The sequence below is a fragment of the Hibiscus syriacus genome, unplaced genomic scaffold (assembly GCF_006381635.1).
Source record: "Hibiscus syriacus cultivar Baekdansim isolate YM2019G1 unplaced genomic scaffold, ASM638163v2 tig00110831_pilon, whole genome shotgun sequence".
Lineage (NCBI taxonomy): Eukaryota > Viridiplantae > Streptophyta > Magnoliopsida > Malvales > Malvaceae > Hibiscus > Hibiscus syriacus.
In genome coordinates this window covers 4,069,323-4,096,361 of record NW_024062882.1, presented here as the reverse complement: position 1 = coordinate 4,096,361, position 27,039 = coordinate 4,069,323, and the positions used below count along the sequence as shown (strand labels likewise).

At 34.9% G+C, this 27,039-nt stretch overlaps 2 protein-coding genes across 2 annotated transcripts; both read left to right on the top strand.

The window, feature by feature from the left end:
* Positions 1-1,332: 1,332 nt before the first annotated feature.
* LOC120142927 (probable protein phosphatase 2C 9) lies at positions 1,333-3,108 on the top strand. Its single transcript, XM_039157390.1, has 5 exons — positions 1,333-1,421; positions 1,728-1,967; positions 2,143-2,419; positions 2,564-2,718; positions 2,799-3,108. The coding sequence occupies exons 1-5, from the start codon at positions 1,347-1,349 to the stop codon at positions 2,937-2,939; spliced, it is 888 nt and encodes a 295-aa protein (XP_039013321.1). The 5' UTR covers positions 1,333-1,346; the 3' UTR covers positions 2,940-3,108.
* Positions 3,109-18,794: 15,686 nt separating this feature from the next.
* LOC120142856 lies at positions 18,795-19,271 on the top strand. The gene has a single exon (XM_039157340.1). The coding sequence runs from the start codon at positions 18,795-18,797 to the stop codon at positions 19,269-19,271; it is 477 nt and encodes a 158-aa protein (XP_039013271.1).
* Positions 19,272-27,039: the final 7,768 nt, after the last annotated feature.

Below are 27,039 nucleotides of genomic sequence, written 5' to 3'. Positions count from 1 at the left end.
TTTTTTCAACTTTGAGTCCAGCTTGAAAATTTTAAACTCGCAAACTTTTGAGTTGAGTCGAACTTCAAACTTTTATTTCAAATTCGAATCAAACTTATCAATTTTAAATTCATGAATTTTCAAGTCAAATTTAACTTTAATTTTTTTTAAACCAAATTACCCTCAAATCTCAGTAATACTCAAACTAAACTCGATTAATTTGACTCTAATCGTAACTACCACTTTTTTTTTCACAACACCCATCAGTCATCAGTCTCCGAGACTTGCCCTAGGCTCTCCCCTAGTCATAAAATCACACATATTGTAACATGGTAGGACTTTGCAATCTAAAAAATAAATAAATAAATAAATAAATTTTACGTTTGGTACTTAAACTATCAGTTTTGATTTCTTTCAGTACTTAAATTTTCATTCTTTTCAAAATCATACTTAATGTTTAGTTTTTATATCATTTTAATATTTCACCGTTAAAAATTTAACTGATGGACTTGTCGATCGGTACCTCTATAGTCTTCGATTGTTTCCTCTGTTGTTCAATGAAACTCAAACTTTTCAACCTCCACCATTTCGACCCCATGAACGTTATTCTAGCATATGTTTCACCGGAAAACGCGTCAATCTCCCCAAATCGACGATGAACTCTTTGAGTTCTTCATCCTCTGATCTCCAGAACTATGTTGGTCGACTCATCATTCTATCATGGTCCATCATTCAGATTGGTTATCCGTCCACCGGTACTATGACACATCAGTCTGTCCGTTAAGTTTTTAATGTTAGGGTACTAATATGAAACAAAAACTAAACCTTAGATATGGTTTTGAAATAAATTAAAATATAGGTATTAAGTATTTTGTTTACCCAAAAGAAAATTTAAGTCATAAAATGCACAACCCGTGTGGGGACTTGAGCACTTTTCCCATTGGTCTACCATGGAAACCCAAGACAAAATAACCTCTGCCACTTTTCTTCGTACCCTCAGCAATCAAAGAAGAAAAATCCAAAGCTAAAAGTCAACAAGGGCAGCCCTCTTCCCTTCTTTCTTCCTCGTTTTTCCCTTGAAAAAACTATTCTTCCTTTGAGGTTTCATCTTGTGAAACAACTACTGTTCAATAGACTCTTTTTCAAACAAGAATTGGGCAATTCAAGTTTCGGTCGACTCTGGGGTTTTTTTTAAATTTCTGGGGAAGTGGGTTTTTTTGGTGGATTGGTAAGGTGAATTCTTATATACCCTTTTCATGATTTTTTATTTTGTATGTATATATATGTACGTTTGCAGAAGTTTAACGGGGTTTTAAGTTTGTTTTTTTTTTATCAATTTGATTAGGCAGGACAATGTTTCGTTTTAGATGTTGAGTGTCGACAAATTGGGGGGATTGAATTATATGGATAAATTATGTTGCTTCAACTCTGTATATTCTCAGGTCAGCGTATCTCTATACTCTTAGATTATGTAAAATTTATTTCGATCTTGAAGTTGTTGATCGATTGCTAGCTCGATTCGAATGCGTTTAAATGTAATTATCTCTGATTTCGGTATCGTATAAAAGAAATCTCCTAGTTGTTACATACTATGTTCACGCATGTTTGGGTTTTTTGGTTGGTGATTTAGTCAAATTTTGTTAGTGATGATCTTGTGTAGTGGTAACTTATATGATCTTTATGGTAACTTATGTTTATAATCTTTCTCGTGTTCCGATTCTGATTCGGTTTTTTGAAACATCCTTTAGTTTGTTGGAGAACGTTCTTCATGTAGCTCCGGGAAGGGCAGAAGCCGTTACGGTCCCGTCAAGTATGGTTTTGCCTTAATAAAAGGAAAAGCGAATCATCCGATGGAGGATTATCATGTCGCAAAGTTCGATCAACATCAGGGGCATGAACTCGGACTTTTTGCTATATATGACGGCCATTTGGGAGATAGTGTGCCTGCATATCTGCAAAAGCATTTGCTTCCCAATATCTTAAAGGATGTGAGTTCTTGATCATATGAATAATCCGTATGCGCTTAGGAGCATTTGGTTACCGCAGGCACGAAGAATCATTCTCATCGGTTTCTGAATTTCGGGTTGTTCCGGCCCGAAAACGTCTGGCTACATGTATTGGTTGTTCAATACGCTCCTTACCTTTTTGTTATATGAATTGCAGGAGGAGTTTTGGACTGATCCCAGCAGGTCAATCTTGAAAGCTTATGAGAAGACGGATGAAGCGATTCTTTCGCACAGTCCGGACTTGGGACGAGGGGGATCCACTGCTGTCACTGCAATTTTGATTGCTGGGCGGAAACTATGGGTAGCCAATGTCGGAGATTCGCGTGCCGTTCTCTCCAAGAAAGGGCAGGCAATTCAGATGAGTATCGATCACGAGCCCAACATGGAACGGGGAAGCATTGAGAACCGAGGTGGATTCGTCTCAAACTTGCCAGGTTATTCAACAACTACCCTTTCCGAACTGAAGTAAATAAGTGTATTTCGGAGAGGCTTACACATCGTATGGCATTCCATGTGTATGCATGAGTTATTGATGCTGTTGTTGATTATATAATATCCTTCATGATAATTGATCCCAGGAGATGTTGCAAGAGTGAACGGCCAACTCGCTGTTTCCCGTGCTTTCGGAGACAAGAACCTTAAATCACACCTCCGATCGGATCCGGACGTACAAAATGCCGATATCGACACAAATACCGACCTTCTCATCCTTGCAAGTGATGGACTATGGAAGGTGATCCATCTCTCCTAAAGCCAACAACTTTCTTATGCTTCTTTTTATCTGTTTTTCACTCTCTACTCAATCAAAACCAGGTCATGTTGAACCAAGAAGCGGTCGATATAGCGAAAAAGACCAAGGATCCTCAGCGAGCAGCGAAACAGTTAGCGGACGAAGCGTTGAACAGAGACAGCAAGGATGATATCTCCTGTATCGTAGTTCAGTTCAAGGGGTGATCGGAAATCGAATTTGACCGGAAACAGTTCCACAGTTGGGTAAGATAGGAATCATCAATGGACAAACACCTTTGTAAAATTAATGTTCTCGTGTGGCTTGATATCGCTCGATTTATTCAATTTGTAGATGATTTATTATTATTATTATTATTTTTATTATTATTAATATGGGAAGGATCGTTTTTAAGAAAAAAGTATGTATTATTATTTTAATATATTAGTTATGTATTATTATTTTAATAGATTAGTTAATAGTGTTAATTATTTACACTAACTAATAATTACCTTATAAAAATAAAAAGGTCAAATTATGTCAAGTTAAATTGCAAGGACTAAATCTCAATTTGGAGCATGGTAAGGGATCAAAACCAGAATTTGAACAAAATAATTAAATAATTGATTCTTAGGTTAGGAAAACCAAAGGTGCCACTCAAATAGGGGCAATTATGGGTTAAGTCCTTCAAGTTTTTAAAGTTTTAAGAACATGTACACTAAAATTATATTTCGGTCCTCCAAAAATAAATAAAACTTCAATTTAAACCTTTTAAAAATCATAATATTCAAATTAATGCAATGATAAAATGAAATTTTTGACACTCTAAAAAATATTATTATTCAACGATTTCAAAAACATATTCAGATTCCGCAATTATAAAAAATCAGATTTAAAAAAATTAATATACATATATTATTTTTAAATAGAACGAGACGTAATTAGTTTAGATATATAGTATCTAAAAATAAAATAAAAAATTAATATCAACATTTTTTATATTATCTTTTGATTGGAATTATGAACCCTTTTTGTTTGTTTGTTTCTTTTCTCCTTCTATTTCCTGTCTGCTTCACTTGCAAATCTGATATTTCGATTATTACTACTTATTTTTTAATTCTGAAATTTATTTAATAAAACATTAGTGATCTTTTAGTATTTGAACATAAATTTGATAATTTAAAACTGATAATTATATAATATAAGTATATTTATTTGTTAAAATTCATATAATATGAACATATATAAATAATGATATTATTAAATAAAGTTATTTGTTATTCTTTTTGGTGAGTAAGTATTGATAATATATAATATATAATATATAAATAATTTATTTAAATATCGTAAATTTGTTGATGTCAAAGCAAGGCATGTTGCTTGTCCATCGACATTAGTTAATGATCATATAAAGTATTAGTTGTCAGTCGATAATATAATATAATACTGGGTAAATTATACATTTAGTACCTAAGCTATTAGTTTTAGTACCTAAATTTTTAATTTTTTAAAAAAAATCATACCTAAAGTTTAGTTTTTATTTTATTTTAGTATCTCGTCGTTAAAAGCTTTAGCTTTTGTTTCATTTTAGTACCTACCGTTAAAAACTTTAGTTTTTATTTTATTTTAGTATCACATTCAAAATTTAAAGTTAAGTTTAAAAAAAATAAAAGTTTAGGTATTAAAACATACCAAAAATGATAGTTTATGTACTAAATGCGTTAAGTTTTCAACGGCGGTGTACTAAAATAAAATGAAAACTAAACATTAGGTATGATTTTGAAAAAAATTGCAAGTTTAAGTACTAAAACCTACAAAAATTGATAATTTAAATATTAAATATATAATTTACTCTATTATATTTTTACTAACATGTCATGTGATATTATATTTTGATAATTTTATTTTTAAAAGTAATCTTACACTTTTGTTTTTGAAATGAGTGTTTTGTATTGTATTTGTAACACCCTAAATTTCAGGTTAGTAGTTCCGGGTTTACTTGAGAGCCATGTGGATCACGTAGAGTTCGTAATTAGAGTCGTTGGGACAAGTGAGGGCTAAATTGGATGAGAATTAGGCCTAATTAGCATAAAAAGGAGATTTTTGCATAATAGAAAAATGAGAATGACCAAAAACATAAATTATCCAATTTTGAAAAGATGAGAAACCTTTTTATCTTTCTTCATCTTCTTCTCTTCATTTAATCCTTTCATATTTCCTTCTCCTCCTTTCATCCTTTCACATTTCCTTCTCCTCCTTCTTCTCCAAGTGTTATAGCTAAGGGTAAGTTCCTTGAGCTCTTTTATGCTCAATTTAAGCTTAAAATTTGTCCGTAATCCCTCCAGCAACCTTGTTTCAAGATTCAAGTTTGTATGCCATGTTTCGCTAGAGAAAGTGGGGGTTTATCATCCAAGCCTTAGGGGAGAGTGATAGGAAACAAAATGAGCTTCATTTTGGGATTTTAATATCAATGTAGTGCATTTATAATCCTTTGTGGTGTTTAGACTTTCATAACCATGAAGATTTTTTTGAGATTTAGGTATTTAAGCATTTTATGATTTATGTTTGATTTCATGATTAGATGAATTTTTTGGGATAAAGTATTTGTTTTTATGGTACTTTGTGACCATACGTAACTTTCTTATGATTTAGCACATTATTTGGAACCAAAGTAAGACCTTTGGGATGATTTTTGGGTGTTTCCCGATCTTAAATAAGGTTGTTTTGGGTTCGAGTATCAATATTGTATGAACTACGATGAAGTCTAGGCAGTTTTAACAAGGAGTATCGATATTGAAGAAATGAGTATTGATACTGCCCCTATGGTATTGATACTGGTGTCGATACCCGCATCAATACAGTATTGATATCAGCATCAATACCATTATCAATACCCGCATCAATACTATTATCAATATTATCCAATACCAAAAGACTCAAAATATCGCTCGTTGTATCCGAATATCTCTAGATGCTATAAAATGTACTACTAAGCTTGGAAAAGGGTCCTAATTTATTAAATGACTCAAATACCTCCAGGTGGTGTAAATTACCAAATACCTTTAACGATAAATAACTTCAGATGTACATAAGAAGTACATGTAGCAACTGATCGCAAGTGAAGAATCGTTGTGAAGGATATGTTTGCAAGTGAAATGATGTATTATATGAATAGTGTGATAGAGAAACCGTGTAAAGTCGTCTCTCCAACTCAAATGTGAATTGAGGGAAAACGTGATGAGGAAAACTAGAGTATCACTACCAAGTAATGAACCCGAGTTAGGTATTAGGCTATTGAATAATACAACAAGTGAACAACAAAATCAGTAATCGTCGTAAAATCAAGAAATGCATAGGGATCTCTTTAGAGATAAAAATGACTAAAATGTCATTCAATGCTAAATGACCAAAATAGAGTAGCTTAATAAACTAGCAAATATAACAAACTAATAAATCCTTGCACAATGTTTTAGATGAGAAGACGAGCGAGATAGCAACTAGTGAGGAAATGACCTTACTTTAGTATGTCAGACTATGTTAGTGTGTGGTGAGGCTACCTCATTTGCCCTAGTGGGATATTGTTAATAGTGTATAGATAGGCTACCTCAGTTGTCCTCATAGGGCATTTTCAGTGTTTTGTGGCCTTGAGCCCTCATGTAATGTCTCGGAATCCTGGGTTAGGAGTTTTAGGCTAACCCGAGATAGGTATTGGATAAATCTCTAGCTTGTATGGAGCTTTGACCCAATTTTAGGTGAAATTGGGCTTGAGTTAAGCCTAATAGAGAGTAAAAAGGGTATTTTTAGTTTGCAACTAATATCAAAAGGACCCGAAGTGTAATTAGATCATTTTTCAAAATAAAGGTTGAACACCATTAAAATTTGGTGATCCCACGTCTGTGCATGTCCTTATTTTTCTTCACAACTCTTGTATTAGTATCCTAAGCTCTTATTCTTTCGTTTCATCTTCTTCTTTAGAAAGCTAGGTTAAAGGAGGAAACTTTAGTTTGTTGCTAACATTACACAGCAAGCCAAGGTAAAAATCAGATTTAACTCACCCTAAGCTTCATCCTAAACCCACTTTTGCAAGGTTTGGCCATAGCTTTCAATAAACGGGTTTTGTGGGGGTTTAAGGAATTCAGAGATTTTAACATGTTTCCAGTAATTTCTAGGTTTAAGAAGAGTCCTTAGGGTCTTCTAAAGCATTAAACTCAGCTAGTAATCCTTGCATTGGTTTTTTTTCTAGTGGGAGAGGTTGGAGAGAGCTCTCAAGCAAGGGGAATGAGAAACCTACCTTGGGTTGAGCCTTGGACACCCTTAGCAGCTTAGAATTACCAGGTAACTCAATTCTAACTCAATTATACAATGTTTAGCTCATTCGATGAGTTTTGATAGATTTCATAAGCTTGAAGCATGCCATGGTAAATTTCATCATTTGAGTGTTTTGATATGTTTACAGACTCTTTATGACTCCTAATAACACATAAAACACTTAAACATCAGTTGGGAACCTGAAGGGGACATTTGGGGTAGAAATATATGATATTTTATGCCAAAACAAGGTACCCCGTAGTAGTAGTATCGATACTGTAAGAACAATATCGATATTGTTCTTCAATCAGACATAAAATAAGCAATTTTTAAAGTGTAGTATCGATACACATCCTTAGAATATCGATATTGATGCCCCATTTTTGATACTGACTGGCTTGGTATCGAGACCATTATAACAGTAGGGGTAATTTCGGTACCGATACTCACATAGAGTATCGATACCAGGGCAAGAGTATCGATACTCCTAGTAGGGGTATCAATATTGGGGTATTTTCAAAACATCAAATCCAATTTTGGTATCGATACTCAATCTAATATCGATACCCCAACACCAAAGTATCAATACTACCTTAATCAAACAACCTTATTCAACCAGGGGTATCGATACCAATAGGTGGGTATCGATACCAATGATCAAGTACCAATACTGAAAGGTTAGTATCGGTACCCACGAGCGGTTTTGGATAATTAATCTGAGGATTAAGAAATCTTACTCGAGTTACCCTATATACTTAGAATAACATCAAATAAGACTTCAAGCGAGAATTGTAAAAATAATAACAACTAAGTATACATAAAATTACAGTTGTTTGACGCTCGAATAACAACCAGGAAACCTAAGCCTCTTTTTGCAGAATACGACAGTTAGTGGATATCCAAGTCAGTGCCAAGTCACTTCAATAGTTGACTGGACGCAGATACCTCAAGACTTGACGGAATAAGTTGGCAGGTGTATGTTTTGATGCAGCTCCGATTCTCATCCTAGATACCCGGGGGTTTCTTAAAGGGCTAAAGGGGTGTGTGAGCTCTAAGATATAGAAGCCTCATCCGCACCATGATTCCTACTCAATAGTTAAATCAATATCTTTCCATATTCAGACCTATGCCCCTAACCAGATCATTTAGTGAATGCATATAGTATAGTACATTATTAATGAGGCAGTGAGCTTGTAAGATCAGCGTTCAGAATGTGTTTCCATTTTTAGGTGCAGATCGTGGGGAGTTATCATTGCCATACATTTCAGTATAGCATACCAGCTTTCCAGAGACCTTCAAAGTATGACTTGAGACATCCTTTAGAGTGCATGCAATATTATATATTCAATAGTAACTTTATTTGATACTCAATATTTATATTTTGTGGATTTATTTTGGGAGCTCCCCATTGATTTGTAAATCCGTATTATTATCACGTTTATTTTTTTACCATGGATGACTTAATTTTTGAATGATTAATAAGCAGTTTTTAAAGAAAATTTTGGATTCACTATTTTGGTAGTCCCATGTAACATTATAATCCATGGATCTTCGGGTCGGAATAGATTAGGGTGTTACATTTAGTGGTATCAAAGTCAGGTTTAGGCGTTACTAGGACCAACAGCTTAAAGTCAATCAGTGTCTATATATGTACAAGCCTTTAGGGAGTCAAGAGTATTATAAAAACTAGAATAACGATGATGACCCCCTTTTCTTTTAATTTTAAATTGAACCCATGGTATATGACCTAGCCTCTAGTCAAGAAGACAGAGATGAGAGTCATGCCCCACTAGCGGTAGACTCTGGTGACGAGTTCATCCCAGATACAGTTCAGAGGCAGGTACCAGTGGATGCGAGGGTTGAGGAAGTGACCTTTTTAAGGGATCTCACCTTCATACTTAGACATATAACTAGGTCCCTCCCTAGTTCTTCGACTACTTCACCTTCCCCACATGTACCCCCAGCTCAGCTAGTAGCCTTTTCCCACGAGTCCCCAGTAGAGTGACTCCGCAGATATAAGACCACTGAGTTTTTCAGTTCAAAGAAAGATTATCCTATAGCAGCCACCTAGTGGCTCAAATAGACGCTCTGCACCCTCAAACAACTATATCTTACCTTAGAGGGTAATCTGGAGTGCATTACTGCCTTTCTCAAGGGTAACGCCATAGATTTCTGGCAGACTATTGAGATGACTAAGGAGTCAGAGAGGCCAAAATGGGAGCAATTCCTCTTAGAGTCAGATATAAGTATATTGGACAGACTCATACTGATGATTTGATGGAGCAGTTCCTACACTTGACTCAGGATAATCGCTCAGTGATGGATTATGGGCTAGAGTTTATCTGGCTCAGCAAATATACCTCATAGTTGATTCTGACAGAGAAGCACTGTCGTCGCAAGTTAATAGAGGGCCTTTGCTGTAACATTCTGACGCACCTTGTAACTGATCCTCCCAGGGTCTTTGCTCAACTGACCCATCAGGCGAAGGCGATTAAGAAAGTTCTAGATAAACAAAATATGAGAGATACTGATACTTTGATGTCATCTTAGACTCTAGCCAAGAGGGCTAGAGATAGTCAGGGTTCATCGAGACCTCCGACAGCTTAGTCGATGAGGACCGGGCATAGTTCAGACCGATGAGGTAGGTCTGATTCCAAGAGGAGACCACTGAACTTAGGCTCTGGGGGTAGCGTTAGTGAGTCAACCAGAGTCTTCACTCACCTTATTTATGCTCAGAGTAGGAGAAGGTACCCAATGATATGTCAACAGGGTTCACAGGGTTGCTATAGTTGTGGCTCATTAGACCATTTTATTAGAGACTATCCAAAGGTGCAGGGTACAACGTAAGTAGTGATTCAGATATTAGTATCGATAGTGCAGAGAGGTTGAGGGCCAACCAGGGGTGGTAGTACTATATTCGGACAGTAGAGTCGAGGGACGACTAAATCGATGGCTGGTGTAAAGCCAAGAGTGGTGTCCAAGCAGTATATAGTGTGAGCCCAAGAGGAAGTTGATGCGATGGATATGATATTAGGTACAATTACGTTCTTTTTCATTTCACTTATTTCATTGATAGACCCCGATTTCACCCATTCCTACATCTTCTCAAACCTAGTTCTAGAGTTAGAAGTCCCAGCAGAGGACCTAAAGATAGGTGTTAGAGTCTAAAGCCCCTTAGTTTTATACATTCTGGTGGACAAGATCCGCAGGCGTTGTCTAGTAGAAATTCAGGGTCAAAAAGTTTTCACATATTTGATGGAATTACCCTTCAGAGAGTTCGATATGATATTGGGGATGTATTATCTAACCGAGCACGATGCCAGTTTGAAGTGCAAAACCAGGCATCTTAAACTCAGAACAATTGATGGGATCAAGTTAGTAATGACCAGTGAGAGATCCCGCCAGACAAGGATAGTTTGGGTTTTGAAAGCCCAAAGGATGATCAACCATGAGTGTGAGGCTTACCTGGCTCACGTGGTCTACACCTGAATCATAGTACCTACACTCGAGGATATCCGAACAATGTGATATTTTCCCGACGTGTTTACAGAAGAATTTTCAGGTTTTCCACCTGAGCGTGAGTTGAATTTTGGCATTGAGGTAATGTTGGGTTCAACTCCGGTGTTCATTGCTCCATATCGCATGGCATCAACTGAACTAAAAGAGTTAAAGGCCCAGGAGTTACTGGAGAAAGGGTTTACGAGACTAAGCATCTCTTCTTAGGGAGCACTAGTCTTGTTTGTTAAAAAGAATAATGTGTCAATGAGGTTGTGCATCGACTACAAGTAGTTGAATAAGTTAACCATCAAGAACCATTACCCACTCCCTAGTATAGACGACCTCTTCAACTAGCTGAAAGGAGTGTGTATCTTCTTCAAGATTAATTTGCAGTTAGGCTACTATCATTTTAGAGTCGAGGAAGAGGATGTGGAAAAATCAACTTTTAAGATAAGGTACAGTCATTATGACTTCTTGGTAATGCCGTTTGGACTCACCAACACTCCAGTGACATTTATGAACCTAATGAATCAAGTTTCCACCTATTCTTGGATTAGTTTGTGGTGGTATTTATAGACGACATCCTAATATACTCCCAATCAGAGGACAAACATGATCAACATCTTTGTATCATTCTCCAAATGCTCAGAGACTGGCAGTTGTTCACCAAATTTGTAAAATATGAGTTTTGGCTATCAGAGGTTTCTTTCTTAGGCCATGTCGATCAGTAGATGACATCATGATTGACCATAAAAAATTTAGGCCATAATTGATTGAGAGCCACCTTCAAAGGTATGCAGTTTCCTTGGTTTAGCCAAGTATTATCTTTGATTTATTCAGGGTTTCTTAATGATAGTGGCCTTATTGACCAAATTACTTTAGAAAGTAGTCTCATTCATATAGAATGAGAAGCGACATGAGAGCTTCAAACAGTTGAAGGTCATCTTGACCCAAGCCCCAGTATTGACCCAACTGGAGTTGGGCAAAGACTTCACAGTTTTCAGTAATGCTTCATTGAATGGGCTTAGACGTGTTCTGATGCAGGAATGTAAGTTCGTATCTTACGCGTCCCGTTATCTTAAGTCCCACGAGTGTAATTACCCTACCCATGATTTGGAGCTAGCAACAATTGTGTCCGCCTTGAAGATCTAGTGACACTACCTCTTTGGTGAGAAGTCAACATTTTCACCGAAAAAAGCCTCAATTATATTCTCATTCAAAAGGAATTAAACCTCATACAACACAGATGTGTCAAGTTACTTAACGATTACGACTATGTGATAGACTATCATCCAGAGAAGACAAATGTAGTGACATATGCTCAATGATAGAATTGCAAGCCCTCCTAGCACGATTGAGTTTATCTAGTGATGAGGGGTTACTAGCTCAGTTATGAGTTGAGCCAGAGTTGGTAGTCAAAGTCAAGAGACTATAGAGTTCAGATAGTCGATTGAGGACTCGGGTTGAGCAAGTTCATCACGGTGAGGCCTTGGGTTTCGAGCTTTGTGAGGAAGATGTATTTTACTTCAGGGTTCAATTGTGTGTACCCACAGATGCTCAGTTACACAGTAGGATTCTCCATGAGGCATATTACAGTCCACTCTTAGTGCACCTAGGTAGTAACAAGATGTATCAGGAGCATTGTCGATTGCTCTTTTGGTGGGGTATGAAAAGGGAAGTGTCAGAGTTCGTTACTAGATGTCTAGTGTGTTAGCGGTTAAAGTAGAACACCAGGTTCCCTCAGGTTTGCTTCAGCCCATTTAGATTCCTTAATGGAAATGAGACAGGGTAACCATGGACTTTGTGATAGAGTTATCAATGACCAAACAAAGACATGACACAATTTGGGTCATACTAGACCACCTAACCAAATCAGCTCACTTCTTGCAGTTAGGATAGACTATACCTTAAAGAGGTTAGCTCAGTTGTACATTTGTGAGAAAGTGAGGTTGCACGGTTTGCCGACCTCTATTATATCATACAGAGACCTTTGATTCACTTTTATCTTTTGCAAAATCCCTCCATAAATCATTAAGCACCGAACTACATTTCAATATAGCTTTCCACCCTCAAATAGATGAACAATCAAATCAAGTTATCCAGATGTTTGAGGACATGCTCAAGTGCACTATCATTGATCAAAAGGGCAGTTGGGAGGACCACTTGCCATTAGTAGAGTTTTCCTACAACAATATTTTTCAGTTGAACATGATGATGGCTCCGTTTGAGGCCTTGTATAGGCACAAGTTTATAACTCTGCTATATTGGAAAAAGCTCGGTGAGGGTAAAATAGTAGGCTTAGACTTGACCAAGGAGACAGAGGAGAAAGTTTGGTTAATTCAGATTCGCCTAAAAGAATCTTCAAAAAGACAGAGATCTTAAGTGGATTTGAAGCGTAAGGAAATTGAGTTCGTAGTTAGGGACTAGGTGTTCATCAAGGTTTCCCTTTGGAAGAAATTACTTCACTTTGGGCATAAAAGGAAGTTGACACTACATTTTATAGGACCTTATGAGGTATTTGAGAGAGTCAAACTAGTGGCTTATAGACTAGCCTTACCACCAGAGTTAGAGCTCATCCATAATGTGTTTCATGTATCCATGCTCATGAGATATTGTTTCAATCCCTCACATGTCATACCCTAGAACATATTGAGGTCAGTTCAGACATAACCTATGCAGTGGAGCCAATCAGAATCCTAGCAAGAGATGTCAAGGAGTTAATGAACAAAAAGATTCCTTTAGTGAAAGTGTTGTGGATGAACCATGGCATAGAGGAATCAACTTGGGAAACCGACGAGGATATGCAGCTTTAGTATCCTTACCTCTTCTAACCATGTAAATTTTGATGACAAAATTTTAATTAGTAAGGAGAGATTTGTAACGCCCTGAATCCTGGGTTAGTAGTTTTAGGCTAACTCGAGATAGGCCTTGGATTAAATCTCTAGCTTGTAGGGAGATTTAACCCAATTTGAGGTGGATTTGAGCTTGAGTTAAATCCAATAGATAATAAAAAGGGTATTTTTAGTTTGCAGCTAAAATCAGAAGGACCCAGAGTGTAATTAGACCATTGTTCAAAACAAAGGCTGAACACCATTAAAATTTAATGATCTCACGTCTGTGCATGTCCCTCATTTTCTTCACAACTCTTGTATTCTTATCCCAAGCTCTTCATCTTCATCTTCATCTTCATCATCTTCTTGAGAAAGTTAGATTAAAGGAGGAAACTTTAGTTTGTTGCCAAAATTTCACAACAAGCCAAGGTAAGAATCAAATTTAACTCACCCAAACTTTATCTAAAACCCATTTTTGCAAAGTTTGGCCATAGTTTTCAAGAAACGGGTTTTGTAGGGGTTTAAGGAATTCATAGATTTTGACCTGTTTCCAGTAGTTTCTATGCTTAAGAAGAGTCCTTAGGGTCTTCTAAACATTAAACTCAACTATTAATCATTGCATTGGTTTTTGTCTAATAAGAGAGGTTGGAGAGAGCTCTCAAGCAAAGGGGAAGGAAAAATTACCTTGAGTTGAGCCTTTGACACCCTTAGCAGCTAAAAATCACTAGGTAACTCAATTTTAACTCAACTATACCATGTGTAGCTTATTAGATAAGTTTTGATGGATTTCATCAGCTTGAACATGCCATGGTATATTTCATCATTTGAGTGTTTTTCGCATGTTTACAGACTCTTTATGACCCTTAATAACGCATAAAACACTTAAACATTAGTTGGGAACCTCAAAGGGACATTTGGGGGAAGCAAGATATGATGTTTTAGGCCAAAACAAGGCACCCTGTAGCAATAGTATCGATACTTTAAGAACAATATCAATATTGTTCTTCAATCAAGAATAAAACATGTAATTTTTAAAGGGTAGTATCGATGCTCATCCTTAGAGTATCGATAATGATGCCCCAATTTTGATACCGAATGGCTTGGTATCGAGATCATTATAACAATAGGCAATTTCGGTACTGATACTCACATAGAGTATCAATACCAAGGAAGAGGTATCAATAATCCCAGTAAGGTTATCGATACTGAGGGTATTTTCAAAACATCGAATCCAAAAAGTATCGATACTCAGCCTAGAGTATCTATACTACCTCATTCAAACAACCCTATTCAACCAAGGGGAATTAATGCCAATAGGTGGGTATCATACCAAGGGTCAAGTACAGATACTGAAAGGTCAGTATCGGTACCCATGAGCTATTTTGGATAATTAATCCAAAGATTAAGGGATCATACTCGAGGTACCCCATATACTTAGAATAACAATAAATAAGACTTCAAGCGAGAACAATAATAAACATCAGAACTGCAGAAACAATAACAACTATGTATACATAAAATGATCCTTGTTTGACGCTCGGAAAACAACCAGGATAATCAAGTATCTCTTAGCATAATACGACAGTCAATGGATATCCAAGACAGTGCCAAGGCACTTCAGTAGCCGACTGGGCGCAAATGATCTAAGACTCAACAGAGTAAGTTGGTGGGTGTACGTTCTGATGCAGCTCTGGATCTCACCCTAGATACCCGACGATATCTCAAAAGGGCTAGAAATGTGTGTAAGCTCTGATATGCAGAACCCTAAGTCGCACCATGATGCCTACTCAGTAGTTAAATCAATATCTTTACATATTCAGACCTGTGTCGCTAACCAGCTCATTTAGTGAATGCATACAGTATGGTAAAGTTATTAGTAAGGCACTAAGCTTGTAAGCTCAGCATTCAGAATGTGTTTCAGTTTGCAGGTTCTTAGGGGCAGATCGTGGGGAGTTATCATTGCCAGACATTTTAATGCAGTAGACTAGCTTTCTAGAGACCTTCAGCGTACGTCTTGAGACATCCTTTAGAAGGCATGTACTATTATGGACCTTTTTATGTATTCAGTCGTAACTTTATATGATACTCAATATTTTTATTTTGGATGTATTTTGGGAGCTCCCCATTGATTTGTAAACATGAATTATTATCACGCTTATTTTATTACTATGGATGACTTAATTTTTCAATGATTTATAAGAAGTTTTTAAAGAAAAATTTTGGGTCACTATTTCGGTAGCCCCTTGTAACATTATAATCCATGGATCTTCGGGTCATACTGGATTAGGGTGTTACACCTCAATCATGCATGTATAGTTGCACTAGTCCAATACAATAGATATCCTTAGAGCTTAGCTTAACATCGGTGTGAAACCAAGCCAATGCTTCAGTTGAATGGGAATTGTATCGATGCTATGTGACACTGGGTTATTCCTCCATGATCTATCTGATTGCTATGTGATATTGAGAAATCATCCAGCAGATTAATGTGAATTTTACCTATGCTATGTGATTACAAGGTTCCCTCAATTAACTAATATGGCTATGTGATACATGATACTAGATGTCTGTCGTGTTCAGATAATGCATAGTAATGTCAATGTCGCATTCAAATAATGCATCGTAGTGTCAGTGTCGTATTCAGATAATGCACAATAGTTACAATAAGAGTGGTTACAGACTAAATAGAGATGTACTTATGGTGAAGCCCTTATCAGAGGATTGAGGGAAGCATGAGACTCTCATTTCAGTGATAGAACAGTTGAACCTTAAGTAGGTAGCATTTGATTATGATCATGCATGTACCTATTGCTCAATACCATGTCTTTAGCATGTTTCTATTTATGAGACTCATGATGTTGCTCTAGATTAGCGATTATACTGTTGGGTTTTGTAAGCTCAACGTTCAGATGTTTTCATTTTGTAGTTTATTAGCTTGATCCGTTCATGGAGCACCGTCGTAGTAGTACTTCCAGCATATCTTCTAGAGTATCGTACTGTAGGCATGTGTAATCATAGAACCTTACTCATGTATTTAGTTTGTAAAACTTTGAGTTGTAGTATTTGTTTTAAACTATGTGTCACGTAGCTCTTGTTTATAAAAGTGTTTTTTTTATAAATGTTATGTATGTTTATTTTGGTACCATTTAGTATGTGTTGAAATGAAAATGAACATGTTTTGGAAATCAGGGGTTGTCTTGATAGCCCAATGTGACACTTTATGGCCAATTAGGTTTAGAGTGTTACAATATTCAAGGATATACATATAAAACAAGATACAATCATGAGCCTCGTTAAAAAAATTTCCTAAGCCTAACTAAAGGAAAAAAGAGTACTCCATAAAACTATCAATATAAAATAGCATCACTTTTCAATTTACAAACCAAACAATCCAATCAAGCTAACACACTACATTACCAATGCCTTAACCAACATATAAGGAGAACAAAGCTCCATAAGCATTGGGCAGAAACTATGATTTTTGTAGCATCACAATCATAGAATTCAACACTGGCTCTTAACTCGTTTCAACAATTAAACACTCATCCAACTAGCATTCGGATAGACAAGACTAGCACCAGCTCACCATGACCATAACCACTGATGTTCTTTATACCAGACCCCTATAACCCATGGAACCATAGTAAACAACGAAAGCAAAAATAATGATTGAAACTTGGGCACTACATATGCTCTCCACCTTATTACCAGCCTCGCCACTATAGGAAACCCGCTATTAACCATAAGTAACGCATAGGGAAGCAGCTACATGAGATCATCCATCTGAATTGGCAACTAAATCCAGGCAGCAACCACAAATAGTATATCTCAAATCCACTGGACAAACAAACAATAAAAGACACAGCATCAAACCACCTCTTAAACTTAGACAAAACCAACCAATAATGTTAAAAAACACGTTAATCCGAGAATAAAATAGAAAAACAATAATGATAATAAAATTACTATAAAAATTAAAGAGAATGATTGAGTTTACTGTCTTAAGATTGTTGACCGAAGTAATAATCTGAGATGAAATCAAACCTGCGAAAATCAAACAAAGAAGTTAAACTTCGTAAAGTAAATCAAAATTAAATAGAAAGATTTTTTTTTTTATTTTGATCAGTAGACACATCATCAAACTACCTCTTAAGTAGTATCTTTGAATATTAAAATGTTGAAAAATTCATTGAATAATCTTAGTGATTAAAGTGTGTGTTGTTCTTTCTTGATATACGGGTTTAAGTACCTGTGTTTGCATGGAATGTGTCGTCAATGGTTAAAAAATATTATGAATAAATTATATTTTGTCAGAGATCATTATTTTTTTGATGAACATAAGAGATAATTATTATAATACTACTCTCTTTACATATTTTAAATTATATCTTTATTTGATCAAATTAAAATAAAAATTATATATATATATATAATTTTTCTCTATATCATATTTTAGGTTAGATATATATTTTTTAAAATCTCAATAAAGTTAAATAACATATGAATGTTATACTTGATCGAGTCAAAATGGATTAAAAACCTAACTCGTCTATACACATGATCATCACTACACACGAACCCGGCCTGCAAGTCGTAATATCTATTTGGCATAATACCGAAAATAGTCCTCCAATATTTATTAAAATGACCATTTTGGCCCTTAATATTTTACTTTGGAGGCAGAAATCCTCTCTATAGATGAAAACCTTAGTTGACATACAATTAACACTCCAAAATAAGAGCATTTTTAACCTAAAATAAAATACTTAGGGTTAAAATGTTCCAAAAAATAAAAATAAGGGCTAAAGCGATTATTCTATCTATTATTAGAGGCTTTTTATGCCCTAGAGTGAAACATTGAGTTAAAATACTCTAAAAAATAGAATACAAACAAAATGATTATTTTGATAAACATGAGAGACTAATTTTAGAGAAATTATTTTATAGATCCAACTCACCACGTCATTTATTGTCCCAATGAATGACTTCCACGAATTTTAAAATAGATTCCAAATAACCACCCACTTTTTATTTACATATAGGAAAGAGTTAAAGATTTACTTTGAAAAAAATGACGTGAACAAATGTTATTGGTTAGAATCACGGATAACATGATGAATTGGAGACTATTTAATAATTTATCCTAATTTTGATGTTATATATGTGTATCTCGCCGAGTTAGGACATACTTTATTTAAAGCAAGTGGGGTTGAATTAAACCAACCAAATCGGCCTGCCAAATCATAATATTAAACATTATCAACAACCCTAAAATCCAGAAACGACGAACTTTGTCTCTTCGTCATCACACACTCTTAATACTCACCCATCATTCAAGCCTCCCTTTCATCTTCCCCATTATCCTCTAAACAAAAACTCACCATGTACAGTCAAACTCCAATCCATCAAAATCAAATCAATGGAAGAAAGAAGGTAAAAGCAACCATGGGTTTGATAGACAATTCGCCGACGATCTTAATCCCTTTGCTGCTTCAAAATTTGGTATCTCATGAACTGATTTACGCCGATAAATCTCTTTTCTACTTATCGGAAAAGTACAAGCTGCCTAAAGTAATCCGTTACCTCATCGTCACTTGTTTTCTATTCTTTCTAAAGTTCGTCCCTTCGAATTTGATGTCACTACAAGGCGGTGATTACTCGTTTAAGCTCCGGAAAACCGACGTTTCAGCCGTCGCAGGGGCGCTGTCGCAGGCGCTGTTGAGTGTTAATGACATTCCAGTGAGCTCGAGAAAGTATGAGGTTGTTTGGTCGTTGGCGGAAAGGCTTGTCGAGGAGAATAATGGAGAAGGCATTGAGGCTTTACGTGAAGTTAATCGTGTGGTTTTGTTGTCGGCTTTTTCGAGGACAATTTGTCGACTCGAAGCTGCAATGACGGAATTGGGGTCCGATAGGGTGGTTTAGGACGGTGGAGGGGGCGGGACGGTTCAGTATCATATGATAAGGGCTTTATGGGCGGTTCGGAATGTGGTGTGGAGTTCTAGGACAGGGTTTCAAATCGCGGTCGCGATCACGTTTTCTGTCATTTTGGGTTTATCATGATTGTGGCCGTCGGGGACGCTATTGCAGCCGTCGCGGGCGTTATTGGACGTTATTGTGGGTAACTCAGACGGTGGTGAAACCACTATTTCACGGACGAAATCATATTTTCGGATCGTGATTTGAAAGCCTGTTTTAGGGTGATGAGGGGATAAAGGATGTGAACCGGTGTAGGAATTCGGCGGAGAAACTGGCGGCAGATCTGCTTTAGTTGGCACAGAAATTGGCTGTTTGTGGTTTCGCCGATGAGGCTGTCGAGAGATGGTCGTCGGCTTCGAATTTGGCGTCGCTTTGGCTCAAGGCGGAGCAGCGTCTTCATGGTTCACTTGTTAAGCTTTCGTGTATATTCTCAGACTTTAATTGGTCTAGTTTAAATTCAACCCCTACTTTATAAAATTCACCGAGTTGGTCTTCCACTTTAATTTATAAAAAATTCGGTCCTTACACACTATTAAATCTAAAACAAGAGTCCAGTTGAGTTAAATTATATTTAGGGACAAAAGTTTAATTAGAAACTAACATATTTTGACCTGATTCGGTAGAGTGAATTTTTTTCAAAAATAGTTTAGGTCTAGATCAAATCATATCAAAATTTATAGAGCGTGATATCAAGTCAGGTCGATTTCATATTCATAATGAAAAATCTTTGACTTTACCCGACTCAAGGTAATAGCATAATTTTTTTCTATAAATTTAGGGATTGTAGCTGTAATACTCTATCTTTATAGGTTTTTAATTATATCCTAATTTACAGAATAAGAACTATATATATATATATATATCGGTCATGTCAAATGCGAATTTTCAACCCCAAAAATTTACGTTGAGTTGAGTTCGGGTGGAGATAACAAGCTCCTCAAAAATGGTCGAGTTAAATGAATAGCGTATGCTTCTTGAGTAAGATCAGGTTAGTCAAAAATTCGATCCAACCTGAAATACTACCACCTCTAGTCAAATAATATTACACACCTTCATTCAATCACAAAAAATTAACAACACGTTAACTGGAAAATAATCGGCACAAATTATATGAAACAAATAATAAACATTAGGCAATTAAAGTTTATGTATTTACACAATTATTAAAATCGATAGTTTAACCTATCAAAAATTGAAAATTAAAGGGATGAAATTTATAATTAAACCACTTATAATTCAGATTTACTTGCTTATAATTAATGAAAAAAGGCATGCAGCATTTTTATTCATGCAAGCGAAGAACACGATAACGGAAGAAGATAGCGAACAAGGCAACAATAGCAACAAAGAGAAGACGAGGGAAACGAAGATGAAGATGATAACATCGTGTCTGCCGTTGCTGTGCCGAGCGAGCAACGGCAGTGACGTGCCGGTGCTGCCGTTGCTGAGCATAGGCGAGAAAGTCGAGCTCGAGAAAGTATTGGAAGACGCCATCGAGAAGCTTGAAGGAGATGAACAAGAGCGAGTGCTTTCGCTTTGGCTTCACCATTTCACGTATTGCTCATCCTCCAATTGGCCCGACCTCCGTCCGTCGTACTCTCGGTGCTGCGCCACTTCTCGCAAGCTCTTTCTCCTCCGTTGATTTTTTTAGTTTTAATTTCATGTGTATAATGTAATCGAATAAGACCTACTTTCTCATCATATTTAATGAAAAATAAACATTATTACCAATAAAAATTAAAAGCTTATAACTTTATACTCCGTAATATAAAAAATTATATAACTATTTGATATTATATTTTTTTTCTAGATATTATATTCCATCCCATGAAAAATGTTATTGACTTTTTGAAAGTTAAATTTTATAAACTTTGACTATAATTATTTTAAACATTTAAAATAATTAAATTTTATAAAATATGTATTTAAAAACTACTTAATTAAAGTTTTATAAAAAAATATTTTTTCCATATTTTTATCAATAATAAATAAATCAAAATTAAAAATTTTAAAAAATAAATAATGGATGAATTTAATGGTATAAAAGGAATATGTTTTTTTTTTTTTTGAATTGTAAGAAGTAAAGCTAATTAGTCATTGCCTCCGGCGAGACTTACAGAAAAACTGGAAATGTCCTTAGTTAACAGGTAAGGATTGCAATCGGGGGTGTTTCATGATCTTGAAGAGCGAAATCCTACTGTGCACTTAGTCTGGAGAGGCAATCGGCTGGAAGATTAAAACGTCGAAGAACCCATATAATCTGTCACTCAAGCTCGCTTGCGTAAATCATCGATTGCTCGAACTAGCGCATGAGGGCTGGAGCTGGCATCTGGAGAATTGATGAGGGCAATCGCAGTGGAGCAATCAGATTGAACTTGTAAGAATTCAAAGCCAAGGGACCAGCCTAGCTTCAATCCTTCATAGACCGACCATAGCTCAGCTTGCAACGGGTTTGAGATGCCTATGTACCGGGTAAAACCAGTGATCTAGGAGCCGTTTGCGTCTCGGAAGAGACCACCTATTGAGCTTTGTCCTGAGATTTTGTGGACTGCTCCATCCATGTTGAGGGTGATCCAACCATGAGGCGATTTTAGCCAATTTCCATAGAGAGAACAGCCAAAGGTCCAGTCTGAATGAGTGGACACGCGATGTTGGTGATAATGGATAGCCCATAGGTTGTCGTGTTTAATGATTTCGTTGAAAGAGCTGGATATTGAGTTGAAAGCAAAGTCATTTCGGCTTTTCCAGATACTCCAAATTAGGGAGGCAAAGAGAATATTCCATGGGACAGAGGTTTCATTGTTCGTTGTAGGGAACAGTTGAGTGTAGCCAAGGCTTGATGCAAGCCATTGCCAGATATCTACCGTCCAAAAGTCCAAAAATAAGAGAACATACATTGAAATGCTGCCATATACTTTTGGCTTGAATAGATTTTAAGTTAAAATATTTGAAAATGTCGTGTTTCATTCTTCAAAGAGAAAATTCCTTTTACATTACAAGGATAACTAAGACTTATTCACGCTTTACATCTTTTCAAACCGGAACTTGGTGGATTAAATTGTATAAACTTAAATTTATTGTAATTGTTCATAAAAATATGTTTTATGGCAAAATAATTGTTTTACCTCTAATTCTAAACCCATTAAGAGATTTTAATGGTAAAAATGAGTATTATTCTTAGAGATTTTAGATTCGAATAGTTGTGTTTGTAGAGAATATACGTGTTGTCAACAATTAAAAAAGATTCTAAACAAAGGTTCTGAACAGATACTACCTTATAATCATTCTAGACTATTTAAAGAAAAAAAAACTTAAAATAGCTTTGTTTTTGTACTTATCATTGTTATAATGAATACAAATATTAAAATGACCGAATACAAAGAGTTAAACAAGTGCCAATCTCTACGGGTGTTCAAAATTTTGGTTATCCGATTAAACTGATCGAACCGAAATTTTTTTCGGTTAATCAATAGGTTAATTTAAGTTCTACCGTTAACGATTAATATTTTTATCAAAGTTCGATTATCGATTGGTTCGGTTCGAAATTGATTAATTAATCGAATTAACAAAAATTTTAAAATATTTAATATATTATTTATATATTAATAGCTTCAGGAGTGTTTAAATTTTGGTTTTAACCGAATTAATCGACCAAATTAATCGAGTTAGCCGAAAATATTAAATATATTTAATATAAAATATATATCATTTAAAATTTTGGTTAATTCGGTTAACCAACCGATTAACCGAACTTTGTTCGATTCAATTAATTATTTTTGAAAAAAATTTCGATTCGGTTAACGGTTAAAATGAAATAAATTTTGGTTAATGAAATTTTGAAAGTTCGATTCAATCTGTTGGAAAAATTAACTGCTGCAAAACGAGGTGTTAGCGCTGACAGAAAAATATTAAATAAAATAATCAATTAGAACGATAATCGTGTCATGGTAATCCACTGCCTTAGAAGTGATTTCGCCCCGATGTGTGTAATCGCTACAATAGACGAATTCCCCCTCGAGGTTAACACGGCTCTCCAAATTCCGTACACCCGAAAGATGGAGTGAACTTGGTGGTATTGCTCTTCTCTCAACTTAAACAACACTCAAAAGAGATGAGTGTTTCAAAGAAAATGTTTGCCTGGGATATTTCAAAATGAATGAAATTGCCCACTATTTATAGACTAAATAGTGAGAGAAAATCCTTATTTCCAAAGCACAATTTAATTCTAGTAAAAATATAATTAAATGTCATTTAGAAATAGGTTACAAATTTGAGCATTAACCAACAATTCCCCGCTAATGCGAAATATTTAAAAAAAATGAAAGCATTGAAGTTAAAACACGAGAAGAGTAATATCGAGATTAATTACTTAAGCATAGTGAACGTACCTTGAACTAGTACATAGTGATGATGAGCAGTTCTTCTCTTAGATAAGTGAAACTAGTCTTGAACTTTCTAAGATAGGGGTAAACTCGTAACACACAACTAACCACTTCACCCACCGAAGTCTCAACATGTCTACAAAGAGTATATACAAGGATGTATATATGTTTAGCCCTTTTTCCTCAGGATTCTAATAAGTGTACTAGAAAAATGACCCAACGTTTTTCATAGAAGGTGGCTAATCATTCTCACTTATGTAGGTTATTTCATTAGGTTTATCTCAACACAAACTACCCAAATCGGGCTATGTTAAGAGCTTTTACAATAGCTCATCCTCACAATAGGTAAGGTGAGTTTCTTCAAGTTCATATTAAATGAACCACCCAAACTCTGGGATAAGAAATCATTAAGAATAAATATTCAACCTCATTAATCAGTGAATTCAATATGTCATTCTCACTAGGAACTCCTAAACTCTTGGGGTTTGAATTCATTAAGAGTTTAATAAAATTCATCCTCTCTAGCGGTAAGTTCATCTAGTCCTTCGCGATTAAGACTACCCACTCAACTCTGAGTTATGAGCTTATTAAGAAATATATATTCAACCAAAATAGGTAAATTCATCAAGTTTTTCTCATTAAGATCACCCAAAACATGGACTATGAATTTATTAAGAGCAATTAAGCACATCCTCTGCATGTACATTATTCATCATAGGGATATGAAAAATATAAATGTACACTATGAGTCTTTCCATGGTTTCGTTTGACCAAATTGAACTTAGATAACTATGTTTGGTATCCACCATGAATTCCTCAACCAATGGACTTTAAAACCACCCCCTCGACGAATCAAGAACTAGTTTCTGACTTTAACCTTCAGTGAGTGGATCAATTAGGTTCCTTTCTGACTTTAATCATCTTTTTAAGACACCCCCACATTTCTAACATTTTAATATAGAAATAAATCCATAAGTGTCTTGGATAATATGTAAACAAATTCTCTTACACAATTACTCATTTGTACTTGAGTAATGTTTGTTATTAGTTTTCACCATAAAACTATGTTTTAACAAACTCAAATTTTGTTTACACATGATTATATTCTCAAACAATTATGAAAATTCCTTATATTTCATTTCAGTCCTCCACTACTTTTTCTCAATCAAAAGGAATTTCGATTTTTCTAACTCTTCATACAAAGTGTTTAGAAAATTATGAATATTATAAAGAGTTTTCAACTTTTCCTAACAACAGGAAAAAATATCTCAAGTTTAAAATAAGATATTTTAGCACACTCCTGAAATAGATCATCTTTTTTTCTTTCCTCTACTTAGAAAATGAACTCAAATAGATTTAATAGCTACAACGAATGTTTTAGTAGCATTAATGTCTATCATATTCTTATTCATATTATTCAACATGTTAGTCATAAAAAGTCCATCACATATTTATTTACTATGATTAAGTCTGGTATTCCACTCAACCAAATTAATTTTTACTCTTTTAACTTCTGCACTAAGTTTAAAGAGAGTTTAACTTGTCGTAGTATTTTATAAAATTGAAATAGTAACATAGCATGGATTGTCAGTATTCTTATTTTTTTCTTTACTTTAATATATCATATCTTATTATTATTATTATTATTATTATTATATTATATATATATATATATATATATATATATATTATTTTCAATAATTTTGTTATCATTATGTATTTTTAGTCTTTTGACATGCTTTTAATATTTTTATCAACTGTTGATATGATCCCGATTGTGATGTTACCGAATCATATGCGATGTTTGTCATATCGTGATTATAATAAGTGATGGAACATGAATACTTGCAATATGAAACTGAAACTTGTAAAAATGATATGGAAATATATTTTTATATAAGAAGAGATGAATAAAGAAGTGATAATATGATGGTTGTTATGAATATGATGAGTTACAGAAGGTGATGGAAGTCGTGGTTATATGAAAGGAAAGATGTTGAAGGGAATGGATGAAATAGGCATGGGATATGTAGCAATGGATTGTGACCCACTAGCTATAAGAGAGCTAGGAACCAACGTTATAAACGAATGGAATGGATGAAGACCACAAGAGAAAACTTGAAGCAAATAAAGTTCTCAAAAGAACTATAAAGAAAACAACTCTCAAAAGAGGAATTATATTAATCAAATTGTATGTTTTAAAATGATCCTAAGGTGCCTATTTATAGTGCTTCTAGTCAGAAAATGAAAGGCCACACAAACATGAAACATCCTCATCAATCTAGAAATAAAATGCACTTGAATGCTTTGTCTTTCGTATCTTCAAGGCTAGGTGAATATTCTAGATTTTTGGGATGAAACTAGACACTTTGAAGCTGAATTTGGCCTTAATTTCGTCCAAGGGGTGAAGGAATCTTGCTATTCCATGCTAATCTTCATCACTAAATTGTCTTAATAAGTGAATTAAATTCATTGCATGCTCCCTCGAAGAATATGAACATCCCTTCAAATTAGATGATAAAATCAGTTTAAATGTATTTGGTGTAAAAAGAAGGCCTTTAATGGCTTGCCTCTTGGTTGAAGATGAAAAGAATATTCCTGGGCTCAAACTTATCCAAATCATACATGCATAAAATTCCCGTAATGAAAATTCCAGTTTGCAAATATCTTCGGTAAATCGATCATATCTCAAGCTTTCGATATTGGATTGAGGTCATTTAGAAAGCGTTGGAAAGCTAAGACATAGAGGAATAATTTCCAATTGATTTCAGGAACCAAACATGTCTGTATAGAATTCATAAATGGAAATCAAACTAACTGAAATTCTTTCATGTGTTGTGACCATTCATCTCCCTTCATGCACCTAGACACAAAATAAACAAATGTTCATGCTAAAAATAAAAAAAAATATAAATTTCAAAACAATTTTTCTTAAAAAAACAAATTTAATTTTAATTAAGTATGTGATTTAAAAATTCTCATTTTGATTAAATTGGGGGTTTTTTTAAAAAAAAATCAAAATAAAACATGGTTCGAGGAATCACCATCAATCTTTGATTAGGGTGTGATTGGGCACCCAAAACGGTTGTCATTTTAATAAAAATAATTTTATTTTTATTAAAAAACGTCTTAGGTCTACGTACCAAAAATTGAGTTCGAGAGTCGATTACGCATAGGGAAGGATTAGCACCCCCACAATGCCTTAAATCGGTACCTAGTCGACTAATTAGTTGTCTTTACAATGAATCTTACAAGTTCAAATTTAATTTAATTTAATATCCCTTCAACTAATATTCTTTGAATTTTATGATGAAATGCAACAATATTTGATT

Excerpts from the sequence above, each read along its gene's own strand:
- LOC120142927 (XM_039157390.1), top strand. The coding sequence starts at position 1,347 with ATGTTGAGTGTCGACAAATTGGGGGGATTGAATTATATGGATAAATTA. Across the intron at positions 2,420-2,563 it reads ATTCGTCTCAAACTTGCCAG|GAGATGTTGCAAGAGTGAAC; the intron begins GTTATTCAACAA and ends AATTGATCCCAG. Across the intron at positions 2,719-2,798 it reads CAAGTGATGGACTATGGAAG|GTCATGTTGAACCAAGAAGC; the intron begins GTGATCCATCTC and ends AATCAAAACCAG.
- LOC120142856 (XM_039157340.1), top strand. The coding sequence starts at position 18,795 with ATGGGTTTGATAGACAATTCGCCGACGATCTTAATCCCTTTGCTGCTT.